The 20,643-nt window shown below is 38.7% G+C and overlaps 1 protein-coding gene across 6 annotated transcripts in view; it reads right to left on the minus strand.

Annotated features, from left to right (window-relative positions):
• The window catches only part of LRP6 (LDL receptor related protein 6), a 146,211-nt gene that overhangs the window by 33,142 nt on the left and 92,426 nt on the right, over positions 1-20,643 (minus strand). For all 6 annotated transcript variants that reach the window (XM_059682217.1, XM_059682219.1, XM_059682218.1 and 3 more), the window contains 8 exons: positions 16,259-16,475; positions 15,200-15,489; positions 13,343-13,569; positions 11,032-11,216; positions 10,069-10,395; positions 7,102-7,304; positions 4,110-4,321; positions 2,776-2,966 (listed from right to left, as the gene is read on the minus strand). In XM_059682217.1, coding sequence (XP_059538200.1) covers positions 2,776-2,966; positions 4,110-4,321; positions 7,102-7,304; positions 10,069-10,395; positions 11,032-11,216; positions 13,343-13,569; positions 15,200-15,489; positions 16,259-16,475 — 1,852 coding nt within the window. The remainder of the gene's footprint in view (positions 1-2,775; positions 2,967-4,109; positions 4,322-7,101; positions 7,305-10,068; positions 10,396-11,031; positions 11,217-13,342; positions 13,570-15,199; positions 15,490-16,258; positions 16,476-20,643) is intronic.

Genomic DNA, 20,643 nt, shown 5'->3' on the forward strand with positions numbered 1-20,643 from the left:
CATGGCTACAGAACCTCTCTGGAGATCCGGGCTAGAGATCCTGGCTAGGCTGCTGATCAACTGAATGCTGTCTCCGTGCCCTTCCTTCTTCGCCGACTCCGTCCACACCTTTGGGGACCCCTGGACCTGCTGGGGTTGGACCCCGGCATATGGCGCCCGAACAGGGACCCCCTAGGTAAGCGCCCCGCACTCGGGACGGATAGGACTCCACTGTAGGAAGAGGGTGGATAGTCTTTGCCGACTCCGTCCACACCTTTGGGAACCCCTGGAACAGGATTCCCTTAGGTAAGCCCCCCCCATTGAGAACCCCACACTCGGGACGGATAGGACTCCACCAGGGTGCTACAGACCCCCCTATAGAGGATAAGTAGGGTAAGAAGGTGGATAGTACAGAACTTAGATTGAGAAGATGTGCCATACTGAGTCCAAAGAAAGAAGACTCTGTATTGATTCTTAGATTGAGAAGATGTGCCATACTGAGTCCAAAGAAAGAAGACTCTGTATTGATCTTTAGATTAAGAAGATGTGCCATACTGAGTCTAAAGAAAAAAGACTCCGTATTGATCTTTTAACATATATGCTTGTTAGCAGAGGAATTAAGGTTACTCCCAGTCAGACAGAACATTTTATACAAGAAATACGTCCATGCTTTTCTGAGGAAGGAAAGGTGCCGGAAAGGTAAATGTAGAGGCATGGGAGAAGGTAGGCCCAAGGAGCCTTATCCTTAACCCCACTGCAGCCTTTCCACCCCGGGAAAGTGCAGGATTGGCAAGCTCTCCCTGGGGTGATAGATCAGGACTCAGGTAATAGCAGAAAGCGCCAATCCTACTCTTAAAATGGATACAAGAGAGCGTTTCAGGTTTTTCTTTTTAATGCTTGCTTTTAAAAAATAAAAAAGGGGGAATTTGCTGGGAGCCGGTCCATCCTTGCTGTTTCAAGGGACCTGGCATATATGGCATACGGCTCTTAATATGTTTGCTCACCTTCTTGGCGCTGTGTTTTAACCAAAGTCACCTCTCCGAGAAAGGTTGAATCCCCAGGTAGGGATTTTCCCCTGAAGTTAGGGAGGGAATAAAACCCCTCAACTAAGTGCCAGGCGGGTAATTAATCCCTTTAACTATGAACAATCATGCTTAAACTACATAATCTTTTCTCCCTGAAACGGAGATAAGAAATGCCCTAACCTTTGTAATAGAGATTGATAAGATTGAATCAACTGGTATAAATACAGTTGTAACAAGACAGAAACACTCAGAACTTAGAACAGAATCAAGAAGACAGAACCTACATGGAGCCTAGAGACAGAAGAACTTCGCTGGAGAGAGCATGCCAGAGGATCCTGGAGAGGGACTGGCCTCGGAGCCTAGAGACAGAGCCTAGCGGGAGAACATGGCAAGGGATCCTGGACTGAACCTGACTACAGAGATTGGCAGGAGAACCTGACTGGAACCTGGACACTGAACCTGACTGGAGAGCCTGGACAGAACCTGGCTGGAGAACCTAGCGAGGGAACATGGCTACAGAACCTCGCTGGAGATCCGAAGCAGAACCTCTCTGGAGATCCGGGCTAGAGATCCTGGCTAGGCTGCTGATCAACTGAATGCTGTCTCCGTGTCCTTCCTTCTTCGCAGACTCCGTCCAAACCTTTGGGGACCCCTGGACCTGCTGGGGTTGGACCCCGGCACCCACTGTTAAGTGGACATCCCCCGAGGGCTGCTGGGCTCCCAGAGGGATGTCTGACTGCCAGCTGAGGCCCGATCCCCCAGGGAGCGGGCCTAAGCCAGCAGGTGATCATCTCCCAAGGGGTTCCAGACTGCGAGAGGGCACAGGCCGGGCTGAGGGACGCCCTGAGTGCACAAATTTTTGTGCACCAGGCCTCTAGTGTTAGATATAATCAACTTTAACATATTTTTGTCACTCTGATAGACATAAATAGTGAACCATTTTCATATAATACTCATGGTCACTTGTAAGTCCACACAGAATATTTGTGGGGAGGAGAAGTAACTATGAGTGTAGATAGAGGACTGCAGAGAAATGAAAAAGACAAACAAATGATTTGATTTAGTCGCAAAACACCAGGAATGTAAAGATTATTTGAATATGCTGATGAACTTATGAAAGGTGAATACCAACTTAATGTACAACTAGACTTTTTTTCCTTCAGGCTATGAGACTACCCTGAAGATTTCTTTTTTAGCACAGGAGTGAGATGATTAGAAACCAAACTTCAAAAAATTAATCTAGAAATCTATATATATAAAAGGCTAAGCAACCGTCTAGTAGGTATGATGCGCACTGACCGCCAGGGGTCAGACGCTCAACGCAGGAGCTGCAGTGACTTGGCAGCAGCAGTTCTCGGGTGATGCCACCTTCTAATTAATTTCCTTTCAACGTGCATGAATCCATGCACCAGGCCACTAATAGGATATAAATCTCAGAGGCAGGGGATCAGCAGGGAGGAAACTAATCATATGTCAGAATTCAGGACAGAGACAATGTTAACATAAACTAGAGCAGAACTAGAAAAGAAGAAGAGATGCATTACTTACAGAGCCCAAATGAAAAATATTGGCAAGTTATTAGATAAGAGAGAGTAATCATATGATGGTTGATGAAAAAAGTGCTTCCCAACCAACTTGATGCTGACTACTTTTGGTGAACAAAACTATAAAGAAAATGTACACAAAAAATAATACAGTGGAAAAAAATACAAATGGTGATGAATCATCTCAATAACTAAAATCAAAATAAGGAAACATATTTCTTGGGTACCTGAGAGATCACTGCTTTCAATTCGCCGGAGATCTGAATCAGCCCAAAAGAGCTTGCCCAATCTGCTATCAAGGGCTAAAGCAATTGGTTTACTTAAGCCACTAAAAAATAGAACCTCCCGTTCTGTTCCATCCAAAGCAGCTCTTTCAATTTTTGGAGACCTTTCCTGAAGATTGGTAAAATACATATACCTGAAAAAAGGGGAGGAAACAATGAGTTTACCAGAATAAGAAATCATACAAAATGAGAATATTCTTACTGATTACAACAAAAAGAGCTAGAATATTATAAAATCTTATTTTGAAATGTTTCAGAATATTTTTTAAAATGCCATATTTTTACTACTTTCAGTAATAGTAAAAAAGGGTACACATAATAATTTCTGTGGGAGCTAACTTTTACGGATTAATAAAACAAGGTGTTAGGGCACAGGCACACCTACACTTTTGAAATACTACAATAAAATAAAACAAAATAAAACCAGAGACCTGGACACAAAATTTTTAAATCCTTCCCTAACTAGTCTATTTAATAACTAAAAAGAGGTCATAAGAATCATCTTTTTTTTTTTAAATATACTTTATTGATTTTTTTACAGAGAGCAAGGGAGAGGGATAGAGAGTTAGAAAAATCAATGAGAGAGAAACATCGACCAGCTGCCTCCTGCACACCTCCTACAGGGGATGTGCTGCAACCAAGGTACATGCCCTTGACCGGAATCGAACCTGGGACCTTTCAGTCTGCAGGCCGACGCTCTATCCACTGAGCCAAACCGGTTAGGGCAAGAATCATTCCTTATATTTATATTTTTTCCTATAACTCTTTTGAAGTCAGCTACTTTCCCTGCTGAATTCCTTTTTATTCAGATGCATAAACTTATTATTTACTAAATGCAAAGCTCTGTATTAAATGAAAGAAGGTATTAGTGCTTGGCATAAAGAAACCTACATTCTAGTAGGAAATGTAAGACTGAAAAGTTGTAAGGTCAATCGGAAAGGACTAGGTAAGACTAGAGAGGCATAGATATTTGGGAGAGAGGAAAAATCACATCTTGCTAGGGGTGGGGTAAATCAAGGAGAACTTCATGGATGATGTTGCAGTTCAAATGGTCGTGGAAATATAGGCATAAGTTAGAATTAAAGCAATAGTGACTAAGAAAGAAAATTATAGGCAGTAAAATCAGAGAAAGCAAGAAATGCAGGGGCCAACAGATAGAGAATGTCAAGTTTTTCACTGGAACACAGGACACTTGAAGATAAATAACTAAAGACTGAAAAAGAAGGCTGATGAGGGTCTCACATGCCAAGACACCTTAATGGTATTTAGTAACATACCCTTTCTCTGGGTTTACCACAATGGCTCGAGGTCTGTCTTGCTCGCCTTTTAGCACCACTCCAATTGATCTCCCATCTAGTCTTGTTACAGTAATGACGTTGGTGGCCTCACAAGTCCAGTAGATGTACCGGCTATAAATATCAATGCTAAGGTCATAGGGTTGTATTTCTAGGTTCTGATTCGGAACTGAGCTCACAACCACAGTAAAGCCCTAGGGAAAGAAAAAGACACACACATAGAAAATTAAGCTCCAAACCAGAAGCCCTGAGGTGATCACTCAACAATGCTTACATTTATGTAGTCACTCATCTGAGAAGGAAGTCTCAAGGGACATTTCTTACTAATATTTTTTATGAGTAATGTGCTTCTTTGTTAACATGCATTTCATTTGGTTATTATGACATGGGGCAGAAGAGTGAGCTAAGGCCATATCAGTGGCTCTAAGAACCTGATATAGTGCATTGGTTAGAGATGAGCGTGAGAAGGTGGCACTCTCTTTTACAGACAACCCTGCTACAATCACCGCTAGAAATATCTCAAAAGCAATAGTTCTCTACAAGGGGCAACTCTGCATTTGCAAATGCCTAAACCAGGGCACTTGGCAATGTTTGGAGACATTTTTTTATTATTATGCCTATGGGCGGTATAGATAGCATCTAGTGGGTAGAGGCTGGTAAATAGCCTACAATGTACAGGTCAGTCCTCCACAACAAAGAGTTATCCAGCCAAAACATCAACTGTGCCGAAGCTGACAAACTCTGCTCTAGAGACAACAGCAATTGGGGCCATAAACCACAGCTATCAATCATGTCTGTCTCTAATCCTTAAAGCTAGCCCCCCCCCCCCCAAAGTATGTAATCTAATAGAAGAGAAACATGCAAACTGACCGTACCTCTGCTACCCCCAAGCCACACCCACCAGCCAATCAGAGTGACTATATGCAAATCAACCCAACCAAGATGGCAGAGGGCAGCCACGGAGCTGGAGCAAGCAGGAGGCTTGGTTGCCCCGGCGATGGAGGAAGCCAAGCTGCCTGCCTGCCTACTTCGGCCTCTGCTCAAGGCAACAAAGTTTCAATTATAGAAGATAAATAAATCCCAGATACCTGCTTCCAGCCAGCCTTCACTGGGAGCTTGGGTGGCTGGGGGCCCTAGCCAGCCTGCAAATAGCCATCAGTCCCTCACCCAGGCTGGCCAGGCACTCCAGCAGGACCCCCAACCCAGAAGGGGCTGTGGCCAGCCTGCAAACAGCCCTCAGCCCCTCACCCAGGCTGGCCAGGCACTCCAGCGGGGACCCCCACCCTGAAGGGGGTGTGGCACGTCTGAAAACGGCCCTCAGCCCCTCACGAGGCTGGCCAAGCACCCCAGCGGGACCCCCACCCTGATCCGGGACACCCTTCAGGGCAAACCAGCCAGCCCCATGCAGCAGGCCTCGATCCTATATAATAAAAGGGTAATATGCAAATTGACCCTAACAGCAGAACGACTGGGAATGACTGATCACTATGACACACACTGACCACCACGGGGCAGACGCTCAATGCAGGAGCTGCCCCCTGGTGGTCAGTGCGCTCCCACAGGGGGAGCTCTGCTCAGCCACAAGTGAGGCTGACGGCTGCCAGTACAGCGGTGGTGGTGAGAGTCTCTCCCGCCTCCTCAGCAGCACTAAGGATGTCCAATTGCAGCTTAGGTCTGCTCCCTGCTGGCAAGAAGAGATCCCAGGCTGCCAGAGGGATGTCTGCCAGCTTATGCCCAATCCCCCGGGGAGTGTGCCTAAGCCAGCAGGTGGTCATCCCCCGAGGGGTCCCAGACCGCGAGAGGGCACAGGCCAGGCTGAGGGACCCCACTGAGTGCACAAATTTTTGTGCACAGTGCCTGTAGGTTCTTTTATACAAAGCCAAGCAAAATGAGAGCCTTTTTCACCTGTTTTATCTGAATAAATTATATTTTATTTACTTGGCATCTCTGAGGTAACATTCTGTAATGAGGCTCTCTCATTTATTTACCATGTCCTTGGCTATATATAATAACACCTATAATTTCTCTCTACTAGTTATCAACCTGTTAGAACTGGCCTACATAGAGTAAAGTACATATGCCATAAACCACTATAACTATACCCCTAAATGATCCCTCAGCCGCCATCATTACATTATCACTTGCTCTTTTGTGTGAGATAAGCCAGGTAAAAATCTCCCTAAATTTTAACACATTCAAAATCAAAATTAACTTCACTTCTATGAGGAAGATGACTATAATTATTTATAGTAATCCTAGTCTAATATTGCTTGGTCATACAAAGAAAGCAAAAAAGTATCGAGAGTGGTATGTAAACCATGACTTGTATCTAAGTATAGGTAAGATTTATTGATAAAGTTTTCATTCCCATCCCACAGTCACCAAATATTTACCAAAACAAAATTGGGTAACATATCCTAGCTATTTTAACTGTTATGAGGTTGTATTATGTGTTTTCTCTTTGAACCTTTTAAATAAGAATAAACTAGTAACAGAACCATTATTTATTAAGTCCCTATCACGTAATAGCTAATGGGCTGTGCTTTACATTCCATACATCTAAAAACTTCATAGTAATCCTAGCAAGTAACAGACCTGCGATCAGAACCAAAGTCTTTATGATTTTGAAGCTTCCAAGACTCCATGTAGATGGAACCATAATGAATGAAAAAACTACATAAATGAATATGAGTGGCAGTGACTAAGTCATTACCAATATATGAGGGTAAGTTATCCAAATATAATTTTCATCCCAATAGCATTATCAAAAATTGTATACTCAAAGATCATTAGAAGGGGGAAAAGCTGCTCAGTCCAGAATTTGTTTCATGCGTGCGCATGCGCACGCACACACACGCACACACAAACACGCACGCACGCACGTGCAGAGTCAATACAAATAAAATAAGATGATTGGCTAGTCCAATTACTAGATGGGAAAAAAAAATGGTTTTTGTACTGAGCCTTGAATTACCTGGCTTCCATCTTCTTGTGCTTTTCGGATCATGTTTTGTCGTGAATCAATCCAATACAGTTGTTTGTCCAGTGGGTCATAGTCAATGGCCCGGACGTTCCGAAGGCTGTGGATAGGAAGGATGATGTCGGGACTCTGCTGTTCATCAATTACCATGCGGTTGATGGCGCTCTTCTGACTGAAGAGCAGGAAAGTAGTTGGAGCTTCAAGAAAGAAAAGAGCAAATCTGAAACACAGACTAAGTCCTGTATCACTTAAAGATTTGATCAGCCTGTAGCTATATCTCAAACAAAACACACATAAATGTTGAAGAGGTAAAACTGAGGACAAAACCCTTTGGTATGTCCCCAGAAACCCTCTTCAAAGGGACACTAATCAGCATTCCTGTTCCCAAACCAGTTATAATTTACTCAATGACATAGCCACCTAGCCAGTTTTTTCCTATTTTGTCCACAGTGGTATCATAAGAGAGTTGAGTTCAGTGAAGCATTTGACAAAGATATAAAAGTCCACACTTGGCTTAGAAGATTTAGAACATATTCCAATGATCCCAGTGGCGCTCTCCATTATCTGGAGTCCATCACATATTGATTTAACAACTTTTAGCAATTTTAGTAGAACCTGTGTCTTAAGTAGTAAGAACACAAGCTTCAACAGAGTAGCTCACAAGTCTCGCATCCTTTTTAATTTAAAGAATTGTGTTTTGGCAGTACTACTTTCTTGTAAAGCAAGGAAAAGAAAGTTCTAAATTGTAAGTTTCCAACACAATAAGCATCACCTATACTAAGACATACATTGAGACTTAGAAGAAAGACCCCATAATTTTAGTTGCCAACTTTTCCTGACTGGGAAACAATATCAAATATATACTTGGCTCCTAGTATATTTTACTGAGTACTATTTCTTTTGAATCAAGTTTTAGCCTTCAATAAGATTCTACAATTAGGTGTTCTAGAAATGTGAATTAAGACAAAGCCAAACATGGCTCCAAATAAATGCTTGTTTCAAAAAGTCTAAAGTTAACATTAGCAATTATAATTAGCTGGCTTAATTATTTCTAAGAGAAAGCTGATGTTTTCACTTACAAGTCTTTCAGTGCTTAAAGTAACAAAGAATATCCAATTTTATAAACCTAAATCCATACTAATTTATGCAACCTCTAACCACCTCATCTCCTGGAGAATAGTGCTTTAAAAATTATCCTCTCAGGCTGTCTGAGCTTTACACTCCCACAATGAAAAGAGCCAACATGCAGAAGTTGAAGGATGAGGTGTAAGCAGGAGGGAGCTTTTTAGTTCTCTGTTGAAGGCACAAGTGTTCACCTGTAGTTTAAAGGGAGGCATTGCACATGTTTGAAGACAGCGTAATCTACAAGGTCCAGCTCACCACGTCTGACTGTGCCATTTGTGCACTGTGCTCAAGGCATGGAGTTGGGACTGAAGTCCAATCCATACTTCATCATCCAAGCCATGCAGTGGCACAGCTCCATCTGCCCAGAGGAAACACCTTTCCCCAATTTGCACAAAGTTGTCATAAAAGCCAGCCACTTCGGTACTGAACAAGGGATTACACAATTTGGTTTCCTGTTTCCTCTGACCTAATCTACTTATTCATTCTGTTCCAACAACACTGGCCTCCTAGGTGTTCCTCTAACATGTCAAACATGTTCTCCCCTTGGTCCTTCGCATTTGCTGTCCCTTTTTTGCTTGATAGGTTTTACCCCAGATATCCACATAGCTCATTTCCTCACCTCCTTCAGGTCATGACATAATGTCACTTTTTCAGTAGTGACTTCTCTAATCACCCTATTTAACTTTGCAATCCTCCTCTCCATACTTTCTCCATATTTTTCCAAAACATGTATCTCCATCTAACCCATGATAAAGATTACTTAATTGGTTCGTTATCTGTCCAACCTCATCTCTCTTCTCTGAGCTCTGGGATCTTCTCCCAACTTATTTCATTTTTCTACTGCAATACCCCATAGAAATATCAATATAAACCTGCCTAAAATTAATTTTATTTCTTCCTGAAAACTAACTTTCCTCTTCATACTTCCTCATCTACTATCTACTTAACTGATCAAACCAGGAATCAAATAATCACTGTTACTTCCTCCCTTTACTTCTCCCCCACATACAACCCATTAACAAGGTCTGTTCATTCTAGCTTCAAAATACACCTTAATTCCATCAGCTTCTCTCCATCTCCAATGCCACCACTCCAGTCCGTTTTCCAGCATTACCAAACACTGTGTTTTGTTGTTGTTTGCAGTGTGTGTGTTTATTTAATATCCTATGCAGTTTGTACTGTCCTATGCAGTGTGTGTGTATTTAATATGCACTACCTTATTTCATTTACAATCAGGAGATGATATAGCCAAAAATAAAAATAAAAGTTGGAGTTAAGTAGCAACCACCCACTATGTTCAGAGCATGTGCTCTAGTCTCCCAGCTATGTTCTGCTGTTTCATACTGACTAAATTTACTCGTATGCATTTTCTACCTGGCCTTTTATACTCTTAAATTTTTTTATCTTTAGCCTATTCTATGAACTTCAAAGGACAAAGTGATTGTATTTTGGAGATCCTCTAATAGAACAACATTTGTACTGCTCTTCTCTTTCTTTCTTTGTAATGAATAAGTATGAATTAATTATGTATGGCAAATATGTATGACTCTCTCTCTCAATGAAGCTAAGCAAATTCTACACTAAATATTTAATGCTCAAGGGTAAAAGATTTAATTTTTCTACAACATCTATTATCCCATAATGTCAACTAGCTATCATCAAATAAGTAGTAATAAAAACATGCATTTTTCCATCTCTAGTCCTTCCCTTTTATTAAACAAATCACTAGCTCTGGACTTCTGCAACTTTTTACTCTAGAAAGAACATGAACCGCAGTGTTTTCAAAGTCCTTCTTTTTCCTCTATTTCTAGTTTGCTTTGGAGAAATGCAGCTTACCACTACAAGTCCTGTTGTCGGCATTAAGAGAGTAGTGGGCAGGACATCCACAAACAAAACCTCCCACTGGCACAGCCAAGCAGAGGTGGGAGCAGTGCCCATTGCTGGAAGCACACTCGTTCCAGCCTGCCTGCCGAGAGGAGTGAAAGACGAGGATGTCCATCACATAATCCAAATGGCCCTGAATGATGGTGCGGTTTTGGCCACTAGTTTTGTTGGCACGCTCAATGCTGCGTCGGCTCCAATCCGTCCAGTAGATGTAATCTTGGTACTGAGTTAAGCCAAAAGGATGAGGCAAGTCATCTGCTATAACTTCACGGTTGAGTCCTATTTTCAGAAAAGCAGTAGAAAAGGGAAAAGCAGAGGGATGCATTTTCTAAGAATATGAGTCTCATTGCCCCATCCTCCAAATTTTAACATTAAAACAAACATTTGTTAGCAATTTAAAATAGAACAATTCATTTAAAAGCAATTCTAAAACCAGACCAGTCCTCTGAAATCAATCCATCAGCAGTCTGACCCCATGCCTCAAACTTATATTCTTGCTATAAATCACTGAGTTTGTTTAAACTCTTGTAAATGGCCTATTTTGATTGTGATCTTATTTTCTCTCCAAAAGGGCCCATAGTTCAATTTTTCTTCTTCATTCCATAATAAGATGGAAATGCATATACTGTATTTTACTGGTACAAAAAATCACTTCAGGAATATCTAGGGTGTTATAAATTCCATTATAAGCACAACAATAACTAAATTTCCACAAAATAAAGAGATGTGAATCCAGGTATCTAGCCCACTGTTATAATAATAAATAGAATACAATGCCAGCCAGAGGAAGAATCTAGACATTCATGTGAAATTTTATTAACAGAACATAACCAATGGTAATAGCAACCTTTCTGATTTTTGCATAGAAAGAACAATCTACTATTATCGGTTTGAATAAAAAGAAGCAGAACTTACCCAGCATATTTGAAGATTCTATTAAGTTGGTGTCCAGGTCTGTCCAGTAGAGCCTCCTTTTAGCATAATCGATAGTTAGGCCATTTGCACGCCCCACGTTTGGAACTAATGTAGTACGTTCACTTCCATCCATGGCAGCTCTGTCTATCTTAGGTTTTCCACCCCATTCAGTCCAATACATAAACCTAAATTCAAAATAATGGATATTTATAATTTCACTTTTGATTACTTGGGAGAAAGAGCTACATTCATGCACAGTTAACTAAATAATTTTTTTAAAAAAATATACATTAAATCAAGGAAATTGGTAAAACAAAATCATTGCTATAATTTTTCAATTATTTTGGCACCCTCAGCTAAGTATTTTTTTCTTATATCCTAAAAAGGAAATGAGTCAGCTTTCCTTAGTTTTTCCAATGAATCTGTTCCATCCAAAACCTAGGGATTGGAAACAAACCAGTGATTTCCTTATTGCAACACTTGTATTTATAAAACTAATATTCAAGAAGATAAGAAGAATTATAGCTCTGGTCTCCAAATCTGGTTCACTTCTAAACAATATATCTTTATGTATTTCTGAATACAACTAATTTGAGTTTTTAAATTTTTAAACTTACTTTTCGACTTCTATAATCTCTCCCCGAAAACAAGATGCAGAAGTATATAAAAAATACAAATTAATAGCTTTAAACTGAAGTTAAAAAAGAATGGAACATACTATGTGTATAAGAGCAATGAATCACTCCTTAATATGTCATCTGGCATTGAACACTGGAACTATAATCCTTGTGAAATTTTAGAATATGCTTTTGCTTTTATTTTACTTTTTCAAGTTTTTCATATTAACCTTACAGCAGCTCAACAGTACTATATGGGCTTTTTCTTATGAGGAGGCCAAAGCACTGAAAGAAATGTGAACAATTTGTCCAATGTCCTCAAGCCAGTCACATGATAGAGCTAGAACTATACCCAGTTCTTTAGCCAAATGCCCTTTCAACTAAAACTAGTAAGGTGTTAGTTGCAAAACACTCTGAATACTGGGACTAGAAAAGCACTCCACATGCCAACTCTCATCACATACCTGAGGACAGACATATACTCAGGAGCCTGTCAGCTGATGGCTGACTTGGTAGCAATGCTTTTCTGAAAAGTAAAGTTGGTCTTGGGCTTGGTTTGCATCTGTACTTGTCTACTGACAGGCACGTGCACACCACAAGAGCCAGAGAGAAACAACTGTGAGAGAAATTTCACAGTTGCCAACAGCCACATAAACTAGAGTTCTTAGTCCCAACTACTAAATTTATCTGTCTGGTAACTGAAGCTATTAAAGTAAAAGATCACCATAATCCAACCATAACATGTCAGCACAGAGAAACTGTCTCTGGTATGGCTAACAAGCTCATCATGGAATTAATGTGATTCAGGGAAACAATTTTTAATTGTAGATATGGTAAAATATTCTTGTATGTTCACATTAACTTCTGCTTTTAAAAGTAAAATTACTCTTCAACTTTTATATCTCTTAGCTGCTGGCTTTTTAAATTTTTCTAAATCATGCAGGATCATCTGCTCTTGGAAAGCATCACTTTATAAATAAATAGAGGCTCAACAATTCACAAAACCAGTTAACTGTTTAATAACAAAGTTTCTTCAAGCTTATAAATAATGATCAAAATAGTTGTCCTCTTGAATGAATATTCTAAAATGGAGCATTTTTAAATGCAGTCATTTCTTTGCACGTAACATTTATTTCAGAGAATTTACTTTAATAGGTTTGGAATCTGGTATAACTTGGGAGGGGATGCAAGAAAATATAGACTTGCTATCTTTATGAAGGCTGTTTATTTAGTATATAAATACAAGCAGTAATATTTAATTAATAATCTATTTCACTATTCATTCTTCATCAAATGTTCATAATGACAAAAGTAAAATTTAGCTAATAATTATTAATTCTAAATCAGTGAAATGTCAGCTAACGGTTTTAAAATAAAGCCTATCTATATAGTTTAGTCATCAGATTCCTAATAAGAATTAAAACATCAAGAACATAACCCATGCGCTGGCCAGATGGCTCAGTTGGTTGGACATCATCCTATGCACCAAAAAGGTTGTAGGTTCAACCCCAAGGTCACATCATTACCTCTCTCTGTCTCTCTCTGTCTCTTCCTCTCTTACACTCCTTACCTCCCTCTCTCTCTAAAATCAATGGAAACATATTCTTGGGTGAGGATTAACAAAGAAGAATATAACTCATGTAGTAGGCCATGTACAATGTAGCTGCAAAGAATGCATACATAAAGCTGTTTACCCTTCAGCAGGGTCCAACGCAAGAGCTCTGGGACTGTCTAGGTCTTTCCACACCAAAACTTGTCGGTGCTGCCCATCCAACTTTGATGCTTCAATTCGATTTGTTCCTGTGTCTGCCCAGTACAAGTTCTTCCCAAGCCAGTCTACTGCCATGCCTTCTGGATAATCTAAGCCAAATTCCACCACATGTTCCAATGCACTGCCATTCATAAAGGCTCTGCTGATGGTCTGCAAAAATAAGATTAACAACAAAGTCAAATGACTTAAGTACAAAACACTTGGAAAAAGAATGTTTGATTTGGGTTTTGTTGGGTGGGAGGATCCAGAAGAGCCAGAGATACAGTTTCTTAATATAATTTCTTAATACAGTTTCTTAATACAGGAAACAAATTATATCAAGTTCTAATAAATGCAAATGTGAACTCAAGTTTTATTGCCAATTCAGGGAGAAATTTTTGAGGTTCTTACGGACCAAAAAGTTATTCTAGTAAGACAGTGGAATGACTTTTAAAATCTATTAATCAAGTGGAAAAAATGTGAACAGAATGTTGTAAACTCTTCACTGGTAATCAACTTTTAAAGGTGCTTGAAAGTATGCCATGTCACTGTGTCAATCTGATAAGATTTCAATAAACTTATACCTTATAAAATACATAATACTGCCCTGGCTGGGTAGTGCAGTTGGTTGGTTGGAATACTGTCCCGTACACCAGAAGGACTTGGGTTTGATTCCTGATAAGGGCACATACCTAGGTTGTGGGTTCGATCCCCGATCAGAGTGCATACGGGAGGCAACCAATTGATGTTTCTCTCTCACATCAATGTTTCTTTTTTTCTCTTATTCTCCCTTCCCCTCTAAAAATCAATAAAAACCTATCCTCAGGTGAGGATTAAAATAATAATAATAATAATGATAATAATAAATAAATAAAATGCAGCTTTGAATTCCCTAAAATTTAAAACAATCTAAGTCAAACTATTAATAACAGCTGCCAGGCACTATCCTAAGTACTTTATGTACATAAATTTTCTCAGTTAATCCTCACAATAGCCCTGCAAGATAGGGCTCATCTCTATTTACAAGATGAGGAAACAGAAAATCACAGTAAAAGCCAAGATTTATTTATTTATTTCACTTATTCACTCATTTAATAGACTTTAAAGAATATCATCAGAATCCTACTCTGTGGGGGAGGGGGGGAGGCGGGAGCGGGTGGAGAGAGGTCAATGTGGGGAAAAGGAGACAAGAAATACTTTCAATAATAAATTTTTTTTTTAAAAAAGAATCTTACTCTTGCTCCAAAATGCCATGATTTTGCATGTTAGACAAAATTTTAGTCAAATTATGTGAAACAAGCCCAAAACAATCTGGAAGAAAACATTATTCTCCAGATTTTCTGAGAACTCCTTTTTGACTCAGTATGCTTTTCAATGTTTATTCCAGGAAAAAGAAACTAAAGTTGTGCTATAACTCATAACTGGCATTTTCTACCTCAGTCAGGTTCCAAAATTTTGTTGAAAATAAATTAAGTCTCTATATGCCATTTATGTGAAACATGCAATTGCTTACTCTCTAAAAGTCACTCATTATCTTCAAAGGGAACATAGTAGAACAATTATGTCTGTAGATTATATCTTACAGATTTAGATGCTTAAGCAACATATCTTCTATTAAAAGGCAGTAAATTAAATACTCAATGGGCCTTTCCCTTGGCTTCCTTTAAAAGTTTAAGGTTTTACTGAACTTTGCCTGCCTATTAAGCAATGAGGGAGATTGATCGATCACAGAACGAAGACTCAGAAATTCTATCAGCTCTCCTTTTTAGTCCCGTTTTAACATTCCACTTCTTTTGCTAACCTTGAGTGATATATCAGTCCAGTAAATTCGGTTGTCTGTCACATCAAAATCCAAAGCAGAAGCTTCTTTGACACCAGTGAGTGGAATGGCCACATTATTATTGTTAGTTTCCAAAGAAATTCGCCTGATATCTGCTCTCCGAGAAAACAAAAGGAAAGCCTCTGGGACAATGCAGGTCTTCATGTCACTGATGAGTTCAAAGCCAATGGGACAGGCACAGCGAAGGCCCTGAGGTCTATAGAGGCAAAGATGGCTACATCCCCCATTTTCATCAGCACAAGGGTTGGAACCTAAAAGATAAATTAATTATAAAAGGGCACAGAAGGACACACACATTGACACCAACAACACATTGTTACTTTAAAATGACTGAGCTTTTGGTTCGCAGAGACTTATGATTATATCTGCTCCCAAATCTACAGTTTCATTTCTAATCTCACCAACAAGCACTATGAGCACAGACAGTGAATAAAAGGCCTAGTGCAGTGCTGCAAACTGTGGCCCCAGTTATTCAGTAGGCCAAGCCAGGAGAATCACTAGAGACCAGGAGTTCTTAGCTGTAGGCATATTGAAGTACAGTATATGCTATGCCATTCAAGTGTCTGCACAAAGTTGGCATCAATGTGGTGACCTTCCAGGAGTGAGGGCCTGAGGAGGGGTGAAGTGGCCAAGGTCGGAAATGGAGCAGTTCAAACAAAACTCACTTGCTAATCAATTGGGAATTAAAGTATTGCAAAATGCTTTCCTCTGTACCCACAGTAAGCTTACAATAATAAGCTACATTATTCATACAATAGGATTGAATTCTTTTGATGGTGTGTGTGTGTGTGTGTACGAGCACCCTTCAATTCAAACTATGTGACCAGAGTAGTAAGCCAACATTTAAAAAAAACCTTTCCTGGTTAAAAAAAAAAAAGGGAGGGGCGGTTTAAAGTTTTACTGATTTCTATATTTCCTCAAAACATCAACAATTCACAATGCTGCTTTATAAACTGCTACCTATCTCAATCTTTATTCATTTCTGGCATCCACCTCTAAGAGAACTTGGGAAGAACTTACCAATGATTCGATGAACATTTGTGGCCTTTAGGCCCATGAGGTCAGGGAGCTGATCTATGATGATTTCCCTCTCTGCACTTCGTTTGTGTACTCTTTCGATGCTCCGCCTCTGCCAGTCAGTCCAGTAAACATAGTCACCCAACAAAGTAAACCCAAAAATATGAGGAATTTTGTCTTCCACTAGTACTCGTCTCCCAGTGCCATCAGTATTCATAACCTTCAAGTGAAGGGAAAAAGATGTATACTTATTCTTCAAATGTATGTAAAAATGACCAATATAACTTTCTGTTACATCAAAATCCAAAAGTGTCATCTTATTTATCCTTATTACAATGCTTTCACAAAATGACAAAATGCTGTTTAATGAGGGTGGTTTCAAATATTCAATATAAGCTCATATTTTATCTCTATTTCTCCAATCTCTTATTACCCTTCCTTCTAAAAAAATTTGGCAATATTAGCTCTTCTATTAAGTGATTATATAAAAATTAAAAATACTATATCATCACTTTAAGTTTGCTTGTACCTTGTTTTCAAATTATAATGTACCTTCCCATACATTATCTTATTGCATACTAGAGGCCCAATGCATGAAATTCGTGCAAGAGCAGGCCTTCGCAGCCCCAGCTGCCCCACATGCCCCCCCGCCCCACCCACTGGTTGTTCTGGAAGGTCGTTCCGGATAGTCGGATAGTCGTTCTGCCATCCAGTTTAATTAGCATATTAGCTCTTTATTATATAGGATCTGTTTTAGAACATTTTATCCTGAGAATTTTGCCTTTTTACATCTAAGGAAACATTCATATCAGTTCACACAACTTGAAAACAGAGCTGGAGCTGAAGTACTTTTTAGTACTCCACTTAGTATATTTTTTATTTCATTGTTTTTACTTAAAATTAACATTATTAATACACTCTGATACTCTCATAAATATCAGCAATTTCCCTAGAAGTAATCAAGGTGTTCTGTCTCTGATATTGCAGCAGCAGCTTCTTTCTACAAGATGGAATAAGTCTTCTAAAGCACCAACTTGCAAGTCCCTGAGATCATTTCTATTTAAAGTGATCTTATGCAAATTAGCATTCAGAAATGTTATAATGGTACTAAAAACATGTACATGTAATCAATATCTGCCCCCCAAACTGTCTACAAAAAATATCAGATACAATCTTATATACAACGTATTAATTTTTTATCTATAAAATTAGTAAGAAATATTCCATGTAAGCCAATAATGTGATTGCCTAGATGGAATGACAACTAGATGTTCTTTATCTCTCCTCTCTAAAAATTTTAAAGCACCTGCTAATGTTCTAAGAACAGCCAAACCTTAGAAACAGATGAAGTACTTAAAAATTGAACAAGTAAAACTGTGCTGTATTTTCACTTGCAATTATCAATAAATATCTGATTTATATCTGATGATTGAGAAATTATATTAGTTGAATATTTATCTGTTCATATCAGATACAACAGAACTTATATTAAGCCAACTGTATAAATCTGTATTCATATAAATGTTTTTTTTAAAGTTATTACGCATAGCCCTGGCTGGGTGGCTCAGCTGGTTGGAGCATTGTTCCATACACTCTGGTGAGGGTACATGCCTAGGTTTCCGGTTTGATCTCTGTGCTGGGGTGCACATGAGAGGCAACCAATTGATCTCTCTTTCTCTCTCCCTCTTTCTTCCCCTCCCTCCCTCCTTCTCTCTCCCTCCCGTCTTCCCCTCCCTCCCTAAAATTAGTAAAAGCATAACCTCTGGTGAGGATTAAAAAGAAAAGTCATAAATATAGTTAAAAAGAATTAAGTACTACTCTAACTCCTACATTAAATACCGTTTAAAGTTAATAATTTCTCTTTAATTTGAGACAAAAGCTTAAACTTTTTACATTTATATTTTCTTGCTATAGAGCATTCCTAGACATATTTTATGATGTCTATGTTATATCTTAAAATCAGTTTGATTTTTAAGAGTAAAAGGACTAAGCAGAGAAAAAGGATAGATAACTTTTTTACATATCTATCGAAAAGGTGAGCTCTACAATAGCAGGAACCTTAATTCATCCATTTATGCACCTTCCACAACTATTAAAGGGCCTAGCAAAGAACTCAATAAATTTTTGTTAAATAATTTTTAAAGAGTGGTTTCCTAAGACACTCAAGAAACCTTCCTAAAAATGGAAACAAAAATTTCTATAACAGTTCTTATCATCAGATCCTACAGCTTAACCATTTGAATGAATGAAATTCTTGCTCAAATTATAAATCCATGTAAAACTGCATTTGACGCCTACTTTTGGAGAAGGGATACATTCCTGATCCCTTCTAATGGCAGTGCTCAGAGAAAGAATTTCTGGCCCCAATCTATTGCTGCTTGGAAACTTTGACCAGGGTGCAAAATCTTTCCTTCATTAGACGTATAATTTAGAAAACCTATTTTAGAAAAAGCTTATTTTCAAAACTCTATACTTTTGCCTCTTCATCCTAATATGGAAATCATCTCTTAACTCTAGTGTCTTCCTCTACCTCATTTACAAGAACTTTCTCCCAATACTACTTCCTTCCTTTCCAGGATCTTCAAGTTTTCCTTCTCCATAAGGTCCTTCTTTTCTGCCTTTAACACAACCCAATTTCTCCCATTTTATGAAGACTGTTTAAAAGGTGAATGATTCTGTGTTAACTGTCATATTCTTTGAATATGATCTCTAACAGCTATTTCTACCTCTTATCATTTATTCCCTTAACGCCCTACAAATCTCTTCCAATCTATGCTTCAGAATAAATAACTCTACTGAAAACAGTCAATGACTACTTTCTCAGTTCTTGGGTTCTTTGTCTCTTTTTAACATTTGACAACCTTAACCACCCACTAAAACTCTACTCTTGACGATCATGGCACAATATGATCTTATTTCTCTTTCTATAACCAGGACTACTTTTTATGTCTTTATTTCACTTGTTCCTCCTTCCTTTTCAAATCTGGATGGATATTTCCCAAGATTTCTTGAGTTCTTCTTTGTCTGTAAACACCCTTTAAAAGGCCTAGCAAGTCTTATAGTTTCTGCTATTATCTCATGTAGAAAAACTACAAATATGTAAAGTTGCAGTCTAAGTCTCACCAGTTTCTCCTGCAAAATTCCCATCTCCCAGAAAATATACTGCTACCTCATCTAAATGCCACATACTTAACAGTGAACCTATGTTCTCCATTAGGAGTTCATCATTCTTATCAGAGAGCATCTAACTCTGAGTGCTAAGTATTCCGTACCATAAAACTCTAAAACACTACTTTTTTACAAGTTTATGGTACAAAAAACATATCTGATTTAATGTATTCCTAGTTTCATTCAGTATTATCTTAAATCAATATGCATTATCTTTCACTTAATAAATTAATACTGCTTAATAAAATAATATTGCTTTACTGTACCCAAATATTGGCCTTCCAATTAAGATGCCTAATCCTGAATTAGATGCTTTATGCTGAACTTTTTAAAAAGTAAAAAGTAAATTTCTACTTCAAAAATATTACAGGACCAACCAACTCTTCTCTTTTAGCTGTTGTCATCCTACAACATTTTTGTTAGTTCATTCTGATAAAAGAACAATTTAAACATAAGATTACTGATTAAGTATGAGTTTGGAGAATGAGCAAAAAATAAAATTGAAAATCACAGAGGGAAAAAGAACAAAAGCACAATCCCAAAAGATCTTTTTAGTTTACTTAACTAAGCATCTTCTATTTAGTAGTTACCGTTCATTCTTCTGCTGTAAAAAGAAACCTCTCGTGATTAGCAAACGATATTCTGACAGAATCAGATAAATTTGGATTTCAAATATAAGCTCTAAACTCACTGGGTACCTTTACCCAGTTTCTCACATGTAAAACAGAATAGAATTAGTTAAAGATTCAAGAAATATAGCACAATACCAGATATGTACTAGATGCTCAGTAAATGCTGGTTCTTGCCTTTTAAAATTATTTTAGAGAAATGTTTTATTCAGTCCTTAAAAGTAAACAGCTATATTTAAATGGATACATATAATTTATAAAATATAATGCTTCAAAACAAAAATTAATATCCTATATAATAAAAGCCTAATATGCTAAGTGTCCAGTGGTCTGGTCAGTCATTCAACCAATCAAAGTGTAATATGCTAATGATATGCTAAGGCCGCTCAACCGCTCACTATGACGTGCACTGACCACCAGGGGGCAGATGCTCCAACTGGTAGATTAGCTTGCTGCTGGGGTGCTGGGGTCTAGCCAATCCAGAGTGATACAGGTCGGACATGCCCTGGAGCCCTCTCTCAAGCCCTCCCCAGCTGGCCAACCTCCCGCATCCCTCCCCAGCCCCAGTGGGGTCCCTCAGCCTGGCCTGCG

This window comes from Myotis daubentonii, chromosome 2 (genome assembly GCF_963259705.1).
Source record: "Myotis daubentonii chromosome 2, mMyoDau2.1, whole genome shotgun sequence".
Classification (NCBI taxonomy): Eukaryota; Metazoa; Chordata; class Mammalia; order Chiroptera; family Vespertilionidae; genus Myotis; species Myotis daubentonii.